We start from the raw sequence: 20,078 nt of genomic DNA, 5'->3' as shown, positions 1-20,078 counted from the left end.
TACCATAAAGATACATGCTCAGCTATGTTCATGGCAGCACTATTTGTAATAGCTAGAACCTGGAAACAACCTAGATGCCCATCAACGGAAGAATGGATGAAAAAAATGTGGTACATATACACAATGGAGTACTACTCAGCAGAGAAAAACAATGAAAGCATGAAATTTGCAGGCAAATGGATGGAACTAGAAAAAATCATCCTGAGTGAGGTAACCCAAACCCAGAAAGACAGTTATGGTATGTACTTACTCATAGGTGGATTCTAGATATAAAATAAAGAACAATCAGACCACAACCCATTTAAAAAAAAAAAAAAGCCAAGGGCCTTCCAGAGGTCAGGCTGAGGCTCAAGGAGCCTTGGTGATATCTGGCTTTTGATTACAGCCGTTTCCTGCTATGAGTTTGTGTGGTATTGTAGCTTTTTCATCATTTATTGGGCACCATTTCACCTCTACTAAAGAAATATTTAGATAACCTTGTGCACTGACAGCTATGCACAGCCAGAACCCCAGTTCAAGCCTCCCTGTAATTATCGTCATTGGCAGCATCCGGCCAGGTCCATCCCCAGACGGAGGAAAGTACCTTATCAGAGATACCTCTGTACTCTCTAAGAACAGATTTAAGCATCCAAACTCCCCATTTGAGAAGGCCTAGCGGATGTGCCAATTAAGCTTTACTTCCTCCTTTCCCAAACCTTACCTCTAGTTCCAGATTTCCCTTTAACTCTCACCAGAGGCATCTAGCTGTTCACCGGTTGCCTAGAGACTGAGCACACTTTCCCCCACCCTGCAGAAAAACGGCAGATAGTTTGGACAGATAGGAACCACAGGAAAAAAGATAATTTTATTTTCTCCCAATAATCTAGCAACTTACAGATTCTTAACATTTTCTACCAATCATGTTTAAGGTTATAGTTGAGCACATAAGATCCCTCTTCTTAGATATTACCCGATAGCCTTTAGTTAATTCATTTCCTCATGTCACTTCCCTTTTGGGTTGCAAATGATAATTAACAATTACTGCCCCTCTATGTGATTCTTATCACCCCTCCATTTGACCCTGGAAGCCTGGCTTTGCACTGCCAAGGGATTACTGCTTGTAAGTGTGTATATACCAGGACTCCCAGGGCATGGGAAAATGGAGATTTGGAAGAATAAATGCCTGGACTAAGAAAAAAAAGGGGGGGGTTGCTTTATTTTGATGTTCTGGTTTTTTGAGATAGGATTTCCTTGAATTGGCCATCTATCTCAGGCTGGCTTTAAACTTACGGAAATCCTCCTGCCCCTGCCTTTGAACAAGTGCTGGAAATAGGAGTGAATGCTTGAGATCACCACTCCAGGCTACAAGGTGATTTTTAAATTTAACTGTCTTGAAACAATGTTTAAGTTCTCTACCCATAATGTACTGTTTTGTAAATGGGACTGGTTCTGCACCCAGGATACAGTGAGTCTGCAGGTGTTGCACACACAAGTGGCAAAAGGCTGCCTTCTACAACTAGGCTGTATACACTGGTACCTGCAGACCTCCAGGGTAAAGACAGAGCCAAGAGTAGACCAAGAGCCAGAAAAAAACTTCTAATGTCAAGTGTAAAGCAGCAAGAGGTGGGAGAAACCCCTGTGACCGGCTGTCTCAAGCCACTGGAAATAGAAAAGGGAAGGGTGAGAGTTAGGACCGGGCTGGGAAACTCTCCAAGGATTCAGAACAGAGTCAGACGCTGCCATTTGGCCTTTCACGTAAAGCCAGGAAAACACGTGATCACCCTCATTCATTTGTGGTTCCAAATCAAGTGGAAGCTAGGCACACATCTGTAATCCCAGGACTTGGGATGTCGTAGTAGCGAAAGGATAAGGAGTTCAAGGCCAACCTTAGTTACTTGGTAAATGTGAAGCCACCCTGCACGTCCAGGGGCCCAGACTCAAAGACAAAAAAACAAAGCACAAATGAGAACTTTTGCTTCCCTAATCCTGAAGCACGTCTTCACTACTTAAAAAGTGGGTTCTATTTGGGTGGAAAAAATAGGAGGAAGAGGTGAATCCATTCCCCACACCACAGAGTAGCAGCATCACCACCAACAACAAAAATGCTTACGTAAACTCAGTTCAGCAGAAAAGGAAAACTGTTGGCCAGTCCATTGCTTTTGAGGTCAGCTCCAAAAAGGTTTATGTTGTTAGGGACTGTGTTGTTTTCCCCAAATTCTCATACTTACGTCCTAACTCCCAACATCTCAGGATGTATTTGGAGACAGGACCATTAAAGAGGCAATGATGTTAAAATGAGGTTACTACTGGATGTTTCAATCCAACCCAGCTAGTCTCCTTATAATAGATAAAGGCACAGAGAGCCACACCTGGGATTCGTGGCATGTGAACAGACAGCAAGAAGGAGAGCCACCTGCCAGCCAGTAATCCATCTTAGACTTCCCGTATCCAGAATTGTGAGATCATTTTGACAAGCTATCCAACCTGTGGTGTCTGTTACAGTGGCCCCGGCAAACTAACACAATTGGTCCCCTGGTTTCTATGTGCACCCACGTCTGCTCACCACATAGATAAAAGAAGACACGAGGACATATCTGCACAAAGGAAGAATCAGCTTGTCCTACACAGTTAATTCATCACACCTGAACTGTAAACACTGCGCACAATCAAGAAAGCCACTGACTAAAATAACTGCGACCAGTAACATTTTTTGAATATTCAACTATGTGCCAGTTACTGCAAGCCCTTTAGTGATTTAATTCACTGAATCTTAGACTAATGCTGTGAGACAGATACGATTATAGCTCTCATCTGTAATGAGTAAGCGGGGCACGGAAATTAATTTGTTCAAGGTCACAAAACTAGTGGGTGGCAATGCTAAAATTGTAACTCACATAATCTGGTTCTAGTACATAAAACGGAATCAATGGGCTGGGCGGCAGCACTCGGGAGGCAGAGCCAGGCGGATCTCTGTGAGTCTGAGGCCAGCCTGGGCTACAGAGCGAGATCCAGGACACCAGGACAGACACCAAAACTACACAGAGAAACCCTGGGGCGGGGGGACACGACACATGAATCAATCAACTGCTGTAATATCATATCCCCACCCCCCATGCGTGCGTGTGTGTGTGTGTGTGTGTGTGTGTGTGTGTGTGTGTGTGTGTGTGTGCGCGCGTGCGCGCGCACAAATATGCCAATGTGCTCACGTGGAGTGCAGAAGACATCTCGTGGGACTCTGCTCTCCTTCCACCATGTGATCCCAGAAACCAAACTTAAATTGACAGGCATAGTTGAAAGCATCTCTACCTATTAAGCCATCTTGCTGGCCCTTTGTTTTTGAGATAAAAATCTCACATATAACCACAGCTGGCCTGAAACTCCATGACTGGTGTTTTGGAAAGAAAGATAACCCTTAAAATGTGTTTCCCCTCCACCTGCCAATGAAAACAACACATCAACACATGAAGTGGCCGATGTTTAAAAAAAAAAAAAAAAACATGCCAGGCAAGATGGCACAAGCCTGTAATCCCAGCCCTTGGGAGTAGAGGTAGGAGGAGCAGGCATTCAAGGTCACCAGTCTTCAGCTACATAGTTACAAGCAAGACTGGGCTACATAAATGCCTACCCTCAAGAAAAAAAACACAGTGCCAAAGTCAACAGTCCCTAAAGTCAATTTAAATCAATCCGAACTGGCACGGAAATGTCTCCAAAATATTAAATTCATATATAAAATGATGCCACCCTTTTTGAGTCTCACTATGCCTGACTTGAACTTGCCATGTAGACCATGCTTGCCTCAAATTCAGAGCTCAGCCTTCCTGTGGCCTCTGAGTGCTACGATTAAAAGCATGCTTCAATCTATATAAATAATTTAAAAATAAATTAAAAAAAAAATAGCCCAAGCGTATATATTTTAAAATCTCTTAAGAATGACTCCAGGCCGGCGGTGGTGACACATGCCTTTACACTTAGGAGGCAAAGCCAGGCGGATCCCTGTGAGTTCAAGGCCAGCCTGGTCTACAGAGTGAGATCTAGGACGGGCACCAAAAACTACACAGAGAAACCCTGTCTCGAAAAACAACAACAACAAAAATGACTCTACTTGGCAGTCTCCATTATCTCTCCCGCCACATGTTGTGCATTTCTGTAATAAACAGGTATCTGGACTACAGAGGGAAACCCTGTCTCGAAACACCAGGGAAGGAGGGAGAAGGGAGAGGAGGATCAGATAAGCTACAAAAAGAAACACAGCCAAATAAACAGGAGAGGCAAACACACAGGCAGAAACTTGAGGGCGTGGTACTGGGAATACAGGTAGAGCCCTTGCCTAGCTGCACGAGGTTCTGGGTTCCATGTCTAGCACTACCAAAAAAGAGAAGAGGAGAGAAAAAACAGGAGAAGGGAGGTGGAGAAAAAGACCCGAGGAAGTATCCGCTATCAGTGAACAGTGGTAAGCCATATCGGAGAGTGAGGAATGTTTCAAACAAACGTGAAAGGTGAACTGAGGTAAAAGATGAGGAAGAAATGTGAGCTGCTGGGAAGTCTAAGAGGGAGGAAAAGGTCACAAGAACAAAGATGTCCCGAGATACGAGGGAAGGCAGGAAACGCACAGGAGGATGTGGAAGCGAAAACAAGAACAGGAAATGATTAAAATAATCATAAAATATTAACAACTAAGCCAATCTCCATATATTTTCATAAGCAATATGATTTCTTTTAACCCCCCCCCCAGCCCCCAAAGCACTGGGTTTTTGGAGACAGGGTCTCCGTACGTAGCCCCTGGCTTGTCTGAAATCGGTAAGTGTATCACGCTGGTCTCAAACTTTGGCAATCCTGCTTCTGTTTCTAGAGTACTGGTCTTATAGGCATGTGCCACCCTGCTGGGCCTAAGAGACTTTTTTCAAGAGAACTGGTGGTTGTACCTAGGCTGGTGTGTCCTCCCCACCCCCACTCCTTATCCTCAGGGGATGAATTCCAACGTGTTCTGCCAACACATGAAAGCAAAGATAGCATACCAAACCCCAAACTTTTGATAAGTTTTTCTTACATGGGATAAAGCTTAATTCATAAATAAGAAACAACAAAAGATTAATAACAATAACCCATAGTATAAGATAATGGCAATGCACTGTGATAAAAGTTTTTAATAGCTAGGCATGGTAGCACATGCTTGTAATCCCAGCACTTGGGAGGTGGACGCAGGAGGACTGAAGACCAGCCTCAGCCAGAGCTGAAGGCCATCCTGACCACACTATTTCGAAAGCCACCGCAACAAAATCCACCCTAGATTCATGTACTGTTTATTTCTGGAAGTTTCCTTTTAATATTTTCAAACCCAGATTGACCATCAGGTGACCTAAAATGCAGAAGTAAAGACAAGAATGGGGCCTACTGTGTAACTACTGAAAATCACAGTGCATCTGGGTAATAATTAGAAAACTGTGGGAAATGGCTTTTCCAAAATGGTCACACTTATCTAGTCTTTCTCTCTCCCACATGCATATTTTAGGACTAGGGTAGAGTCTACGTTCCCTTCGGTCTGGACAGAGTCCCTGTGACTACTAAAAAATAGCCAAGAATGATACACAGAATCTTCGCATTAAAGCTAGTGCTATTTTCTTATTAAATTCTCAAAAACCAAGCCAGGAATGGCAGTACATGCCTTAATCCCAGCACTAGGAAGACAGAGGCAGGTGGACCTCTGAGTTTGGGGCCAGCCTGGTCTATAGAGCAAGTTCCAGGACAGCCAGGGCTACAGTGAAACCCTGTCTCAACAGCCCCCAACAACAACAACAACAACAACAACAAAATCTCAAAACACCCTATGAGACAAGTACTATCGTTATTATACCATTTTATTTATTTATTTATTTGTGTGTGTGTGTATGTGTGTGTGTGTGTGTGTGTGTGTGTGTGTGTGAGAGAGAGAGAGAGAGAGAGACAGACAGACAGAGACAGAGACAGAGACAGAGAGAGGCCTGACCATGCACACATGTGTAAACAAGAGATCACTGCCAGTGTCTTCCTCTTTCACTTTCCATCCTGGTTTTTCAGACAGTTCTCTCCTGGAACCTGGCGCTCAATGACGGACTAGACTGTCTCGACAGCAAGCTCCCAGGATCCTCCTGTCTCTGCCTCCTGAGGGCTGGAACTAAAGGTGCCCACTGCCAGGCCTGGCTGTGCCCCACTTTTAAAAGGGTTCTTCTGGGGATCAAACACAGGTCCTCACACTTGCATAGCAAGTATTTTACCAACAGAGCCACCTCCCCAGACCCTCGTCCCATTTTATAGATGAGGAAACTGAGACCTCAAACAGCTGCCTCATAAAAAAGTAAGGGTCTTAAGCATCTCCGATGCTTTTGGGGACTTTTTTCTTGTTTTGTTTTGTGTTTATCTTAGGCTGTACTGGGGACTGAACCTAAGAGAAGCATTCTATCACTGAGCTACCATCCCGGTTTTTAATGTTTCTTTTTTTATTATTGTTATTATTAACTGATTTATTTATTTTAGTTTTTCGAGACAGGGTTTCTCTGTGTAACAGTCCTGGCTGTCCTGGAACTCACTTTGTAGACCAGGCTGCCCTTGAACTCACAGAGATCCAGCTGCCTCTGCCTCCTGAGTGCTGAGATTAAAGGTGTGTGCTACCATGCCTGGCTTTAGGTTTTAATATATATGTTTGCATCACATTAATTCGTAGAAATAAGTGTTTAGCTATCGATTAAGAGTGCACATGATTATGTTTGTCTATAATCCTATACTTTCCCATTTTTTGACCTGGAGCAGGTATATGTTGTGGGATATTTGTACAATGTGTGAAGATGTATTGTTGACTGGTGTAATAAAAAGCCGAACGGCCAATACCTAGGCAAGAGGTGTAGGCAGTACTTCTGGGCAGAGAGAGAACTCTGGGAAGAAGAATGGCAGAGTTGCCAGCTAGACACGGGGAGGAAACAGGAAGTACAAGATGGAAGAGAGGTAACGCCATGTAGCAACATGTAGATTATCAATATAAATGGGTTGACTTAACTTATAAGAGCTAGTGGGGCAAGCCTAAGCTAAGGCCGAGCTTTCGTAATTCATAATAAGTCTGTCTCCATGTCGTCTTGTGTGAGCAGGCAGCCCAAGGAAAAGTCCGACTGCATGTGGCATCCAAAGTGGGCCTGACAAAGTGATCTCTCGGGCAGGCTCAGTGTACAGAGGCACGACTTGTTTTGTTTTGTTTTTCGAGACAGGGTTTCTCTGTGTAGCTTTGGAACCTGTCCTGGAACTCGCTCTGTAGACCAGGCTGGCCTCAAACTCAGGTGTTCGCCACCACCGTCCAGCAGAGGTAGGGCTCTTTTAAGAGGCCCTACTGTGCAGCTGAGCATTTGAACAACCAACATTGGGCACAAACTCCTGCTTCAGGCAGACACAAGAGATACCAGAGCTAGGGCAGGCAGGTAAATGCAGCTAGGCTCCAGAGAACTGAGCGGGGCACAGCCAGCCTCCAGCACCACTCTGTGTCTCCAAGGTCACAGAACACTGTAAGCAAACAGCTACAGACTCACAAAAAGCCAGATCCAGACACAAACACACACACACACACACACACACACACACACACACACACACTCACTCACAAAAAATAAAAATAAAAAATAAAAAACCTAGAAAAAGGCACCATATGCTTTAAAAGGTGCTTAGGTGCTGAAAAAGAAAAATACATATAGACGGTCATTAAAAAAATAGTTTAGAGCTGGACAGATGGCTCAGAGGTTAGGAGCACTGGCTGTTCTTCCAGAGGTCCTGAGTTCAATTCCCAGCAACTACGCAGTGGCTCCCAACTATCTGTAATAAGATATGGTGCCCTCTTCTGGCATGCAGACAGACATACAAGCAGAACACAGTATACATAATAAATAAATTTTTTAAAAAGTTTAAAGTCATTCAAGAGAAAGTAAAGTAATATTAAAAAATGAGCCATGTAAGAAATGGGAATTATTATATAACACAGGGAGTTTGGACCTTATATGGTGCTTTGTTAATTTTGAATTTTTTGAATCCTAATGAACAGTGAATGACAGCTGCTGAGAGACAGTAGATTATGAAAGGGACTGGTGAATTAAACCAGCCTTTAGAGATGTCTTGGCTTCAGAATGGAAGTCGGAAAATGTTTTTAGTTGGGGGAAAAGTTGTGCTTTTGTTTCCATAGGAAATGAAAAGCTATCGATTCCTTCAAAATTAATAAAGATCAGATTTGACTGAGGGAGACCTTAGGATCTTGGCTAAACACATGAGGGGAAATGCCAAGAAAGACTACATGACAGGTGATGTACATGCTGATCCCTCAACATGGGAACTCTGAGACTGGATGAGACATGATAAATCTTGTTGGTTACAGGGTCCTCATGACTTGTTACATTACAGTTTGGATCTTCAGTCCAAACAGATTTATGAAGTTGACAGATGCCTTTTACCTACTCAAACATAAAACAAAAAATCTTTAGCTGACTTGTGTATACTGTACATCCCATACTTGTGTTAATATGGATATGTTAACTTTAAAAGCTTATATGATTTCCGAAAAAAGGGACCAGATGCCAATAAAGACAAATAGCCCAGGTGATCCAGCCTTTCAGAATGCCTCTGTTACATTTTCCTCAAAATTCTGAATCCAGAACCACTTCTGAGTTAGCTGAGATGGTCCAGCCTACTCCAACCAAGACTTCAGATAAGCTCTACACTTTCCCATTGCAGAGACTAAACAAAAAATAATACAGCTAGCTCTCCCAGGACCTGACCATTATCCCAATTTTCTCAGGGTGCCCTAAAGATGCCATCACCCCCAGACAGCAGGAAGCAGTCTAGAGAACACATGCCCACATCCCCCAGGGGTGGGGTGGGTGATTTCTGGTCATTTGATGGATGTTTATCATTGTTTGGGGGTGAGGAGGTATTCGTTACAACTTGTTACTGGTCATGGTTACCAAAATAAACAAACAAACAAACAAAAATGTTAGATTCAAGGATTTCTTTCTAGAAAGCAAAGGGGGGATATAAAAATGACAGACTAAAAGCAGAGATTATTTAATCTACTTTTAAACTAAAAAACAACTATTAATCTCAAATACTTTCCCTGGTATGGATTCTTGTATACTGATACATATTTTAAGGTTACTTTTGTCATACTGTATATATGTTTCTACTCTTGTCTAAGGTAATGTACCTATGTAGCTGATGTTAAAATGTAAAGTTCTAGTCCTTGAAAGCTATTATTACAAACTGTTTAGGATAATTAAGAAATGCAGGCTAGCAGTTAGTCATTTTTAACAATCAAATTTGTAGTCACGTTAAGTGTGTATTCAAGGTCAGAGACACATTTTAAACAGATGTTCTTTAAATACTTCAGAGACCTACAGAATATGGTAATTAAGATGTTTTAATAACATAAGACTTCATGACAGTGAGACATGTCTGCTCCTGACAATACCAACTTACTTCAGTGTGCATTGAAGAACCTCCATATGGAATTCGCTTTCAATGTGGCAGAGCTAGCCACCTGGGCAAGAAACTGCCCTTACCTCAACTGCTGACAGAATGCTGTCCAAATTGGGCAAGCAAGACACAAAAGAGGCTGACTGACAAAACTTGCCAAGGCTGGACAGTCCTTCAAAATTCCTGCTTCACAGAAAAGCCTGTCAGATATCTAGGCTGACAGGTCAAAGATGAATGCCCAAACACTGCAGAGAACCCTGGCTGACTGTCCAGACGGCCAGCTGTCTCTGTTGTTTTTTATAGTTTTGGAAGTTGTTTGTTCTACACTTTCTGTTTACTCAGGTAATAGCTATCCTCAGTTCTGTGAAGAGGTTGAACAGGAGACAGTTATAGTTAGTTTTCTTGTTACCAAATTCGGAAAAGAAACAAGAAAAAGAAAAGAAAGAGAAAAGAAAAGAAAAGAAGAGAGAGAGAGAGAGAGAGAGAGAGAGAGAGAAAGAGAAAAGAAAGAAAGAAAGAAAGAAAGAAAGAAAGAAAGAAAGAAAGAAAGAAAGAAAGAAAGAAAGAAGAGATCTACATGAACAACCTGGACATGAGTGGGAATAATGAAGGGTGAGGGGCGAGGGAAAGAGAGCTTGGGGGAGCGGGAGATCCTAGCTGGATCAAGAACAAAGAGGGAGGGAGAACAAGGAATAGGAGACCATGGTAAATGAAGACCACATGAGAAATGGAAGAAACAAAGTGCTAGAGGCCCACAGAAATCCACAAAGATACCCCCACAAAAGACTGCTGGCAATGGTCGAGAGACAGCCGGGACTGACCTACTCTGGTGATGGGATGGCCAAACACCCTAATAGTTGTGCCAGAAACCCCATCCAAGGACTGAGGAATCTGGATGCAGAGATCCACCACTAGGCCCCAGGTGGAGCTCCGGGAGTCTAATTAGCAAGAAAGAGGAGGGTTTATATGAGCGAGAATTGTTGAGACCAAGGTTGGATAAAGCACAGGGACAAATAGCCAAACAAATGGAAACACATGAACTATGAACCAAAGGCTGAGGGGCCCCCAACTGGATCAGGCCCTCTGAATAGGTGAGACAGTCGATTGGCTTGATCTGTTTGGGAGGCATCTAGGAAGTGGGACAAGGTCCTGGGCTCGTTGCATGAGTTGGCTGTTTGAAACCTGGGACTTATGCAGGGACGCTTGGCTCAATCTGGGAGGAGGGGACTGGACCTGCCTGGACTGAGTCTATCAGGTCGATCTCAGTCCTCAGGGGAGGCTTTGCCCTGGAGGAGGTGGAAATGGGGGATGGGCTGGGGGGAAGGGGAGGGGGGGGAGGGAGGGGGAGAACAAGGGAATCTGTGGCTGATATGTAGAACTGAATGGTATTGTAAAATAAAATAAAAGAGAGAGAGAGAGGGAGGGAGGGAGGGAGGGAGGGAGGGAGGAAGGAAGGAAGGAAGGAAGGAAGGAAGGAAGGAAGGAAGGAAGAAAGAAAGAAAGAAAGAAAGAAAGAAAGAAAGAAAGAAAGAAAGAAACTCACAAAAGAGATGTCAAGTGCCTAAGGTTGAGAGACAAAAGCTTAAGTTGTTTATCTGAGAAAATGTTTTTGGATCCAAAAAGATATTTTTAGGTTGATAATACAGCTATGATAGAAAGCGGTTTAGGTATAAAACTTTGGACCCACTAAGATAGGATAAATAACATAGTACTTTCTCCAAATTTTCCAAATGAAAATGGACTGCAATTCTTTTTTTTTAAAGATTTATTTATTTATTATGTATACAGAAGAGGGCACCAGATCTCATTACAGATGGTTGTGAGCGACCATGTGGGTGCTGGGAATTGAACTCAGGACCTCTAGAAGGGCAGTCGGTGCTCTTAACCTCTGAGACATCTTTCCAGCCCATAGACTATAATTCTTACCTGGTAATTGTCCTTATTATATATAGTTCTACTGTGTTAAGAGTTTAAACCTTTCCTTTTTATTTAGACAAAAAGGGAGAAATGTTGTGGAATAATTGTACACTGTGTGAAGATGTATTGCTGTGATCGGTGTAATAAAAAGCTGGACAGCCAATAGCTAGGCAGGAAGTATAGGTGAGACTTCTGGGCAGAGAGAACTCTGGGAAGAAGAAAGGCAGAGTCACCAGCCAGGAATGGGAAAGAAACAGGAGATTCAAGATGGGAAAGAGGCAACACCATGTAGCAGAACATATATTAATAAAATTTGGGTTAATTTAAGTTATAAGAGCTAGTGGGACAAACCTAAGCCAAGGCCAAGCTTTCATAATTAATACTGTCTCCATGTCATTACTTATGAGCTGGTGATCCAAAGAAAAATACAACTACAGGTATTACTCTGTGTTGTTTCTGTTTTGAAAATGAGTCACTCTATAGTCCAGACAGGACTCCAACTCACCATCCTCCTGCCTCAGGCTCCCTAGTGCTGTGATTACAAACAGCACCACCATAACCAATTGTACCTCTCAATCACTTTAGTAGGGTTTTTATTTTATTTATTTTTCTTTCTCTTCTCCCCCACCTCCACCCCTGCAAGCTTAGGGGCTGGAGAGACGGCTTGTGAGGAGAACTTGTGAGGAGAACCTTACTGTTCCTGCAGAAGACCCAAGTTCAGTTCCCAGCACCCAGGTGGCTCACAACTGACTGCATCTCCAGCTCCAGGGGGTCTGATGCTGTGTCCTCTGGCCGCCTTGCAGCCCCAAACACATATGTTCATACATACATACATCTATACATAAATAAAATAAATTAATTAAAAAAATTATCAGAAGTACTCTGCAAAGATGGATAGTGACCATCTCAATAAGCCATGGGTTATTAAATAGAAATCTCATTGGGCAGTGGTGGTGCATGCCTTTAATCCCGGAACTCAAGAGGCAGAAGCTGGTGGATCTCTCTGAGTTCAAGGCAAACCTGGTCTACAAAGCAAGTTCCAAACAGCCAAGATTGTTACACAGAGAAACTGTTTCAAAAAACAAAACAAAACAAAACAAAACCCATCAGTACCAGGTGTAGGAGACTTTCTTAAGAACTGTTGATCAGGCAACCCCAGAGGCCCCAAAAAACAGAAGGTATTCCCATTGCTCTTAGCTGCCTACTTGTAACAGGCTTTCTTTTGGGCCATCTACCAACTCCCAAATCATGACACAGAGACTTATTATTAGTTATGAATGCTCAGCCTTATCTTATCCTCGTTTCTTGCTAGCTTATATTAACTTGTTTCTCTTCATCTACGTTTTGCTTTGGGGCTTTTTACCTTTCATTCTGTATGTCTTACTCCATGTCTGTCTAGCTGGCCCCAGATGTCTCCCTTTTTTTTTTCTCCCTCATTCTTTCCTCCTCTCTCCTCCTACCAGCCCTGCCTATTCCTCTACTGCCTAACTACTGGCCATTCAACTTTTTTTTAGACCTATCAGGTGCCTTGGGCAGACAAGGTCAAACATAACTAAACAAATGCAGCATAAACAAGTGTAACACACCTTTACAGAAAGTAGTCTGCAACGCCCACCAGAAAGAGAAGATAAGATACAATTGTTAAAGATACAGCATACTTCAGTTGCAGGATACAGAGAAATCAAGCTGGAGCTGAGCTAGAAGCTTCCTCCCTGCTGGCTGACTTTTCACGGTGCTAGCAAGTGCTATGTAGGCAACTGACAAGCAAAGTAGTCAGTGGCGTTACTCAGCTGTGGATCTTATGTGCTATAATACCAACCTGCCAAGCAAACTGGCCACTGTGCAATAGTGGCGGGACTGTTAGAGGAAAACTAACTGCACACGGAGTAGATGAGAGAGAGGCCCACTCCACAAGAAGGAATTAGGCCCAGTACCATGGACTTGGTCAAAAGCATGGGTTCGGGAGGTCATAGGTCACAGACCATGCAACTGCCTTCTAAATATTTATGTTTATGTTAGTCAAAGAAGCTTCTTTTTTGCAGATGGTGGTTAATGACTTACAATCAAGATGCTGAAAATAACTGGTTATTGAATGATCATCTCTATATGGGATATCTGCATTACCCCTTCCAAGGCTCTGAGAACATCACAAAAGGGGGAGTGGAAAGAATGTAAGAGCTGTCAGGCCAGTGAGGTGGCACTTTTTGCTGAGCCTAACAACCTGAATTCAAGCCCCAAATCCCACAGGATAGAAAGTGAAAGTGTGCTGGGCGGTGGTGGCACACACCTTTAATGCCAGCACTCGAGAGGCAGAGCCAGGCGGATCTCTGTGAGTTCGAGGCCAGCCTGGTCTACAGAGCGAGATCCAGGAAAGGCGCAAAGCTACACAGGGAAACCCTGTCTCGGGAAAAAAAAAAAAAAAGTGAAAAGCAACTCCCTCCAGTTGGTCTCTGACCTTCACACACACACACACACACACACACACACACTAAATTTTACAAATTTTACAATTTTACTAATTGTTTCTTAAAGACTGTAACAGCTGGAGGATGTGGAGGAGAGTTATGAAAGGCTGTCTTCTGGGCATGGCACAGCTGCTTCACCCATAACCTGAGCAGCTACAATTACCTGCACAAGACGGGGCCCACTGAGATTCTGTCAGGGCTGGAAGAGGGGCTTCTGGGCCCCTCCCCCTCACCCAGTAGCTACTGGCAATTGACAGCTACTGGGAAGGAGACACTGTCTACAGTGGTGTAGCCACAGCTGAGTTACTCAAGGGCCAGCAGGTTATAGCACCACACCCAAGGCCTTGGTTAAACTCAGTGGATCACAAAACAAAAACAAAAAAGCAGAGGGCCAAAGATGCCTGGCACCATGCTTTGAGGTCCTGAGTTCAATCCCATGGTAGGACTCCGATTCACACAAGGTCTTCCGTGACCTCCACATACACACGCACACAAAAATGAAATTTGAAAAAAAATTAGCCATTAAAAAAATAGAAGGAAAGATGTGTAGGTGGGAAGGAAATTTGTTGAGCAGAAAGAAGATCAGTAGGAATGAAAGGGGACCCTGTGTGTGTGTGTGTGCGCGCGCGCAATCAGAATGCACTGGACACAATGGCAAGGTCAAATTTGCTCCCAAAACATTCTGTGCTTGGTTGATGGCCCTCCCGAATATTCCAGTTGGGGATCACGCTGGTAGCCCTTGGAAACAAAGAAACCAGTCGGCTTCAATCCCTAGCTGTGGATGTTCCCTGAACCTCCCTGAAGCTCTGTTAGGAAAAGTTGACAGAGACTCTGGCGACTCCAGGCGCTGAGCAGAGCCCCCCAACAACCTATGTTTTGAACGTGGGGGTCCAGCCCACAGCAGACCAGCTCCTTCCTTCTACTGCTTTAACAGGAAGCCCTTTGTTTTCGCCTTATGCACATCCTGTTAACTCCTAGAATATTCCTCACGATGCTTTTGTGCCACTAGTTTTGATTTTTAAAAAGGAAGGAAGGAAGGAAAAGAAGGGAAGCCAGCCAGCCGGTCTCTGCTTTCCTCTAAGAATACAGTACTTCACATCTGGGCATGTGAACTTCAGAAGACGCTCCTGACATAATGAAGAAAAGCTTGCTGGAGGCTGGAGTGATCCGATCCAGAATGTCTGGGCAAATAGGAAGGCTGTGTGAGTCCTACTACAGAGCAGGCTCAAACCTCTGAAGATGGGAGAAAGCAGTGGCAGGAGGGGGGGCTTTCACTCCATGGCTCCCTCCTGCCCTCTCTTTGTGGACTTTCCAGTTTTACCTGTTCGGCCCCCTCCCCCATGGCAAAGGACAGTGACTCCTGTCAGGGCAGAACTCACCCCAGAGACCTGGCATCCAACTTCCTGCCAGCCAGCTGCTTCCTCTACTCCCGCCCCTACCCTGGAAAACAAGTGACACACAGTGGACTCTGGACAGAAACTCTGCTTATCAGGGAGCCCCAGGCTGACGAACTCCAGGGTTTCAATGCCTGGGAAATCCCAATGTGCACGTGCTCACACTGCACCCCACAGCCTCCTCCCAATTCTGAGAGACTTCTTTCTCACTGAACATTTGCTCTGGATACCTAGCCGAGCCTGCGAAGAGGCAACAGGTATGAATTCTGCGATTTTCTAGTCTCAAAGCCAACAGATGTGAAATCCAAGCCCCAGTACTTTCTAATGTACTACATAAAATGTGTAGCATTTCAATCCATCTTTGGGGGTTTAGGAGAGGGGGCATGTCAGTGACCTCCCCCTTAAATTCCAGTTGTGTGTGGAAGTTGGGCAGATCCAAGCAGCCATGCTATAGCCCTATAATACCAGCATGGAAGAAAAAAAAAAAACAGTTGGAGCTCTGTGAGTTCAAGACTAGCCTGATCTACATAGCAAATTTCAGGCCAGCTAAGGTTATACAGTGAGACCCTGTCTCAAAACAACAAAACAAAGAAACAAAGAAAAGAAAACTCTCCAGGCTATCTTAAGTAAAATAAACAAGATGTAATCTAATGCATACCATAAGGCTCTTTTGTGTAAGAAAAGGGTGAGAAAGCAAATACACATTTGTACACATGTGTCTGAATAACAAAATACTAGAAAGATATATATAAACTCTCCCAGGGATAGTTTCAGCAAGAGTAGAATGGGACGCGGGGCAGTGGTAGCACATGCCTTTAATCCCAGCACTCGGGAGGCAGAGGCAAGAGGATCTCTGTGAGTTCGAGGCCAGCCTGGTCTACAGAGTGAGATCCAGGACAGGCACCAAAACTAGAGAAACCCTGTCTCGAAAAACCAAAAAAAAAAAAAAAAAAAAAAAAAAAAAAAAAAAAAAAGAGTAGAATGGGAGTGAACTAATCCCCCCTCTCTGATGTACTTTGAATCCCAAATCCTGTCAACCAATGCACTATGAATAAACAATTTCTAGAATCACAGCAGCTCTGCCCAAAGGAGAACTAGGCTGGAGGCCCTGGACAAGCCTGGGACACAAAGAAGCAGAAGAGAAAGAAGTCTCGCAGGTGAAACATTCCAGAGCCAAGCCTCACCTGCTGGAGCCCTGCCACCACCCATTTCCTCCTAGCTATGGCCACTCACTAGCTTCTGGTTTCAAGAGAACAATTATTTCCCTGGGAGGAAGCAGTAGGCATGACTCACCAGTCCACAGTTTTGAGGGAAAGTCTGCCCGCTGAACAGCTCATTGGGAATACTCAAAAGAGACTTCTTTAGAAACACCGTCAGGAAACATGGGAGCCCTGATCAAAAAGCCACAGCAGGAGTCCACCCCTCTTAGAAGGAAGGGAACTTCACAGCCGGTTAAGAGGAGGCACGAAAAAGTCAGCATTCCAAGCTTGCCTTGCTTTCCTCCTTCTGGATACAGTAAAATTTGGCCCATCCACTGGCCACGGCGCGCAGCTGAACTTTTTCCAAGTTCAGGTTCTCTAGGGAATGGAATGTAGCATTCTGGGACACCAATTTCACACTCCCCAACCTCGGCTCTCCTAACATGTCCGTGTATCCCTGCCCACTGAGGACCTCAGGCTGGAGCTGTCTGCCACTCAGGGGCTCATACTTAACTATCTTGCCCTTTCTTCTCCCTCCCTGATAGCAGAGCCATGATGAGGAGTGACTCAGGAAGAACAAGACACAGTGGCAATCTGCTTATGCTTCAGACCAGAGGCCCCACCCCAAAGAGCCCCTACTTTAAAAATTAATAATAAAATAAAGCCCCACCACTGGGAATTTCCCTGCTTCCTCTGACCTACTCTGGTAAGGACAGCATTCTTGCACCCTCACAAAATCCAAAGGGGTAAGAGCTGGGCAGCAATAATCCCTTCATGTCTATGTGATGTAGCTATTATCTCCATTGATCCTCATGGCAAGCGCTGGACCAGTATTATTACTCCTGTTTTATAGCTGAAGAGACTGAACGACTAGCTTAAGGTCACCAGAGAAGAAAGCAAAGCCAGGATGCTTGGTGAGGTGGCCAGGCTACCATTTCCTTACTCATTTGCACTAATCAAATCACTCCCCCCCCTCCAGGTCTGCCTTGATTTAAAAGTTGCACGGTCTGTACCTCCACCACCACCACCACCCACTCCAGTCTACCACCCCACCACCCCCTATGGTCCACAGTCCACGCCCCCAACCCCTCCTCCGCAACCCCGACGTTATTCCCTAGGATCCACTGCCCTGCCAAGCAAGTCAACAGCTTTTCCTCAGGCTTCCTATGAACGGTGGCTGCTTGCTCAAAATGCTGTTGTTAGAATCCTTCAGCGGCAGCATGCCATAGACCCAATCCAGAAAATTAGGAGAAAAGAAAAGGAAGAAGGGAAGGAGTTAGCGGGAAAGCAGCTCCAGGCAGTTTACAAGCTGTCAATTGCTGTCACTGATCCAGAAGAAATAGCACACAAAACAGGAATATGGGTGTGGCTAACATTTCTAAGATACGAACAAAAATGAAGTGATGGCTGGGCAAAGAAAGGAAGATGAGAAGCAGAAATGGATGGATGAGTAGCATTCGAAGGTGAAGCGAGAAAAGACGGAGCCAGTGGAAGGTTCTTTTGTTTTGTTTTGTTTTGTTTTGTTTTGTTTTAAATAAAACAGCAAATTCTGAAGCAGTAGCTCAGATAAGTTCTTGGGCCTTGGGCCTGAAATGCTGGGACTCCAGGAACGGGGGACAGAGGACCCAGGTCCATCCCCAGCTTCTACTCCCCTTGTAAACTGGAAAAGTCATTTCCTCTCTCAAGACTCATTTCCTTATCTGCACAGTGGCAAGAAGTAGGGTCACCTATTGTCCAGTCCCACGCCAAGGGTTTACAGTCCTGTGACAGAGACAGACAAAGGCTGATCTAGCCACCTAGGATAAGGAATCTATTTCTGCTCTCCAAAAGTCCATCAAAACGAACCTTTAGAGGACACCAATACCCACTGTTAGGTTTCATTCCTTTACCCTCTCTAAAACAAGAACTTGGAAGGGAAACAGATTCATCGAGAACACATTCCAACGAAACTACCCAATAGTGCATGCAGCACTTAAGAATCAGACATGGCACACCCAAGTCCCTGGGTTTGTGTGGTGGCAGGGAAATCAGACGGATAAATATACAGGTCCTGACACACACTGACCAAGGCACAAACCAGCCAACCTCACACTCGGCCTCATACAAACACACCTCGAGACAGTCATGCCCCAGCACGCGAGCCTGGTTTGTTTCTCAGGAAAGGGAGTCAGTCTACAAGGAAACAAAAAACTTCCATTCCCGACAAGGGGGAGGGCAGAGGTCTGGCTCCGAGGAGATCCAGCCAACCAATAGACCCAGTCTCCCCCAGGGAATCGTCACTCAGTCAACAACCTTAATTAGGGACTCCTCGCTAGTTAGTCAAGAAAAGAATTCTGAATGCTATGACCTGAGAAATTTTTAGAGATTTCGTTTCTCCTTCTGACGCTGAACCCCGGCATTAATTCCCTAAAGGTCCACAATTGAACAAGAGCGAGAGACCCCTTCCGCAAAAGCCAGGAAAGGAAACATTCCCTACCCCCACCTCCATTACATTTCCTCCTAGGGCACTTGAGCCAAGGGAGTCCGGCTGGGAGGCTCAAGGTTCCTCTGAGTCGTCCGAGATGTCGGGGGTGCAGGGCGGCCCTTCCCAGGTGCACATGAAGGGGAACGGGTAGCTTGGTAGTTTAGTGTGGGAAGGGTCCTCGGGCCTGAAGGGGAGACCCAGAACCGGGGACCCTCCCAGTTATTTTTAAAGCTCCAGGCCACGGTGTAGGAGGTGGGGTCACAGATCACCCGCCTGGGGGAGGGTAGCCAGCCAGTCTCCAGGTGGGGGAGGGGAGAGTGACCAGACCCGGGCGGAAAAGTGGACTCCTAGGGCGAGGCAGGCAGGCTGGCAGGTTTCTGGACTCCTCCCTTCCGGTGGGCAAGTGGGGTGCGCCTTCGTCCAACCTCTAACCGGACCCACCTACTCCTCCCCAAAACTCCGGGAACTCACCAAGGATCATAGACGTGAAGAGAAACAACAGTTTCCTCCCTGCTTTCCCCTCGGTGCCCATTCCAGTTACAATCCCGACGCGACGGGCGAGCCACTCGGCTGGGAACAGCTTCGCGATCCACCGCGCTGGGACTGGACTCCAGCCGCCAGGTTGTGCCCTGCCCGCCTTTCTCTCCACGCCCGGTGGGCGGCGCCCGGCTGTCCCGCGTTCCGATTGGCGAAGACAGAGGGAGCTCCGACGAGGGACTCACCGCACGCAGGTGCAGCCCCGAACTTTCCTCCCTCTCGAATCCGATTGGTGCCTTTCTTTCCTAGAGACCTCTGGTTGGCCCAGGAGACAGTCACTTAAGGAAGCCAAAGCCTCCTCCTGGACAGGTAAGGGCATCCCGATTGGCAGCAAGGTTCGCAGCTATGGCCTTTCTGAGTGGCCTGGCTCTTGATTGTTATCTCTAAGGTGTAGGTGGGGAAGGTCACAAGCCTCTAAGATGGAGGAATCTCCTTGGTTGATTTTTTTCCCCATTACTTTTAAATTGCTTAATGCTGCAGAAAGCCGCCCCGCACCTTGGTAAGTAAAAAAAGACACATATTAACATGGGAAGATGTAGGGAGAGATAACATTGAGTACCCCAAACTGGGTTACTCCGCCCTCCTGGTTACATTATCTCAAAAAGAAACCTAATACACAGACATAGAAAACATCCAAATTATAAAAGCT

The 20,078-nt window shown here is 45.2% G+C and overlaps 1 protein-coding gene across 2 annotated transcripts in view; it reads right to left on the bottom strand.

Moving 5' to 3' along the window:
• F11r (F11 receptor) overlaps window positions 1-19,794 on the bottom strand; it is a 30,820-nt gene extending 11,026 nt beyond the window's left edge. Inside the window, exon 1 of one of the 2 annotated variants that reach the window (XR_013043395.1) lies at window positions 19,364-19,547. Coding sequence is in view for 1 of the 2 variants with exons in the window: in XM_076547967.1 (XP_076404082.1) it covers window positions 19,364-19,424 (61 nt within the window). In the remaining variant the exon portion in view is untranslated. Of the gene's footprint in view, window positions 1-19,363 lie in introns of both variants that reach the window. The other variant, XM_076547967.1, reaches the window with a different exon arrangement.
• Between the last annotated feature and the right edge of the window lie 284 nt (window positions 19,795-20,078).

The sequence above is a fragment of the Peromyscus maniculatus genome, chromosome 11 (assembly GCF_049852395.1).
Source record: "Peromyscus maniculatus bairdii isolate BWxNUB_F1_BW_parent chromosome 11, HU_Pman_BW_mat_3.1, whole genome shotgun sequence".
In the NCBI taxonomy this organism is placed as follows: Eukaryota; Metazoa; Chordata; class Mammalia; order Rodentia; family Cricetidae; genus Peromyscus; species Peromyscus maniculatus.
This window is presented reverse-complemented; position numbering and strand designations above follow the sequence as displayed.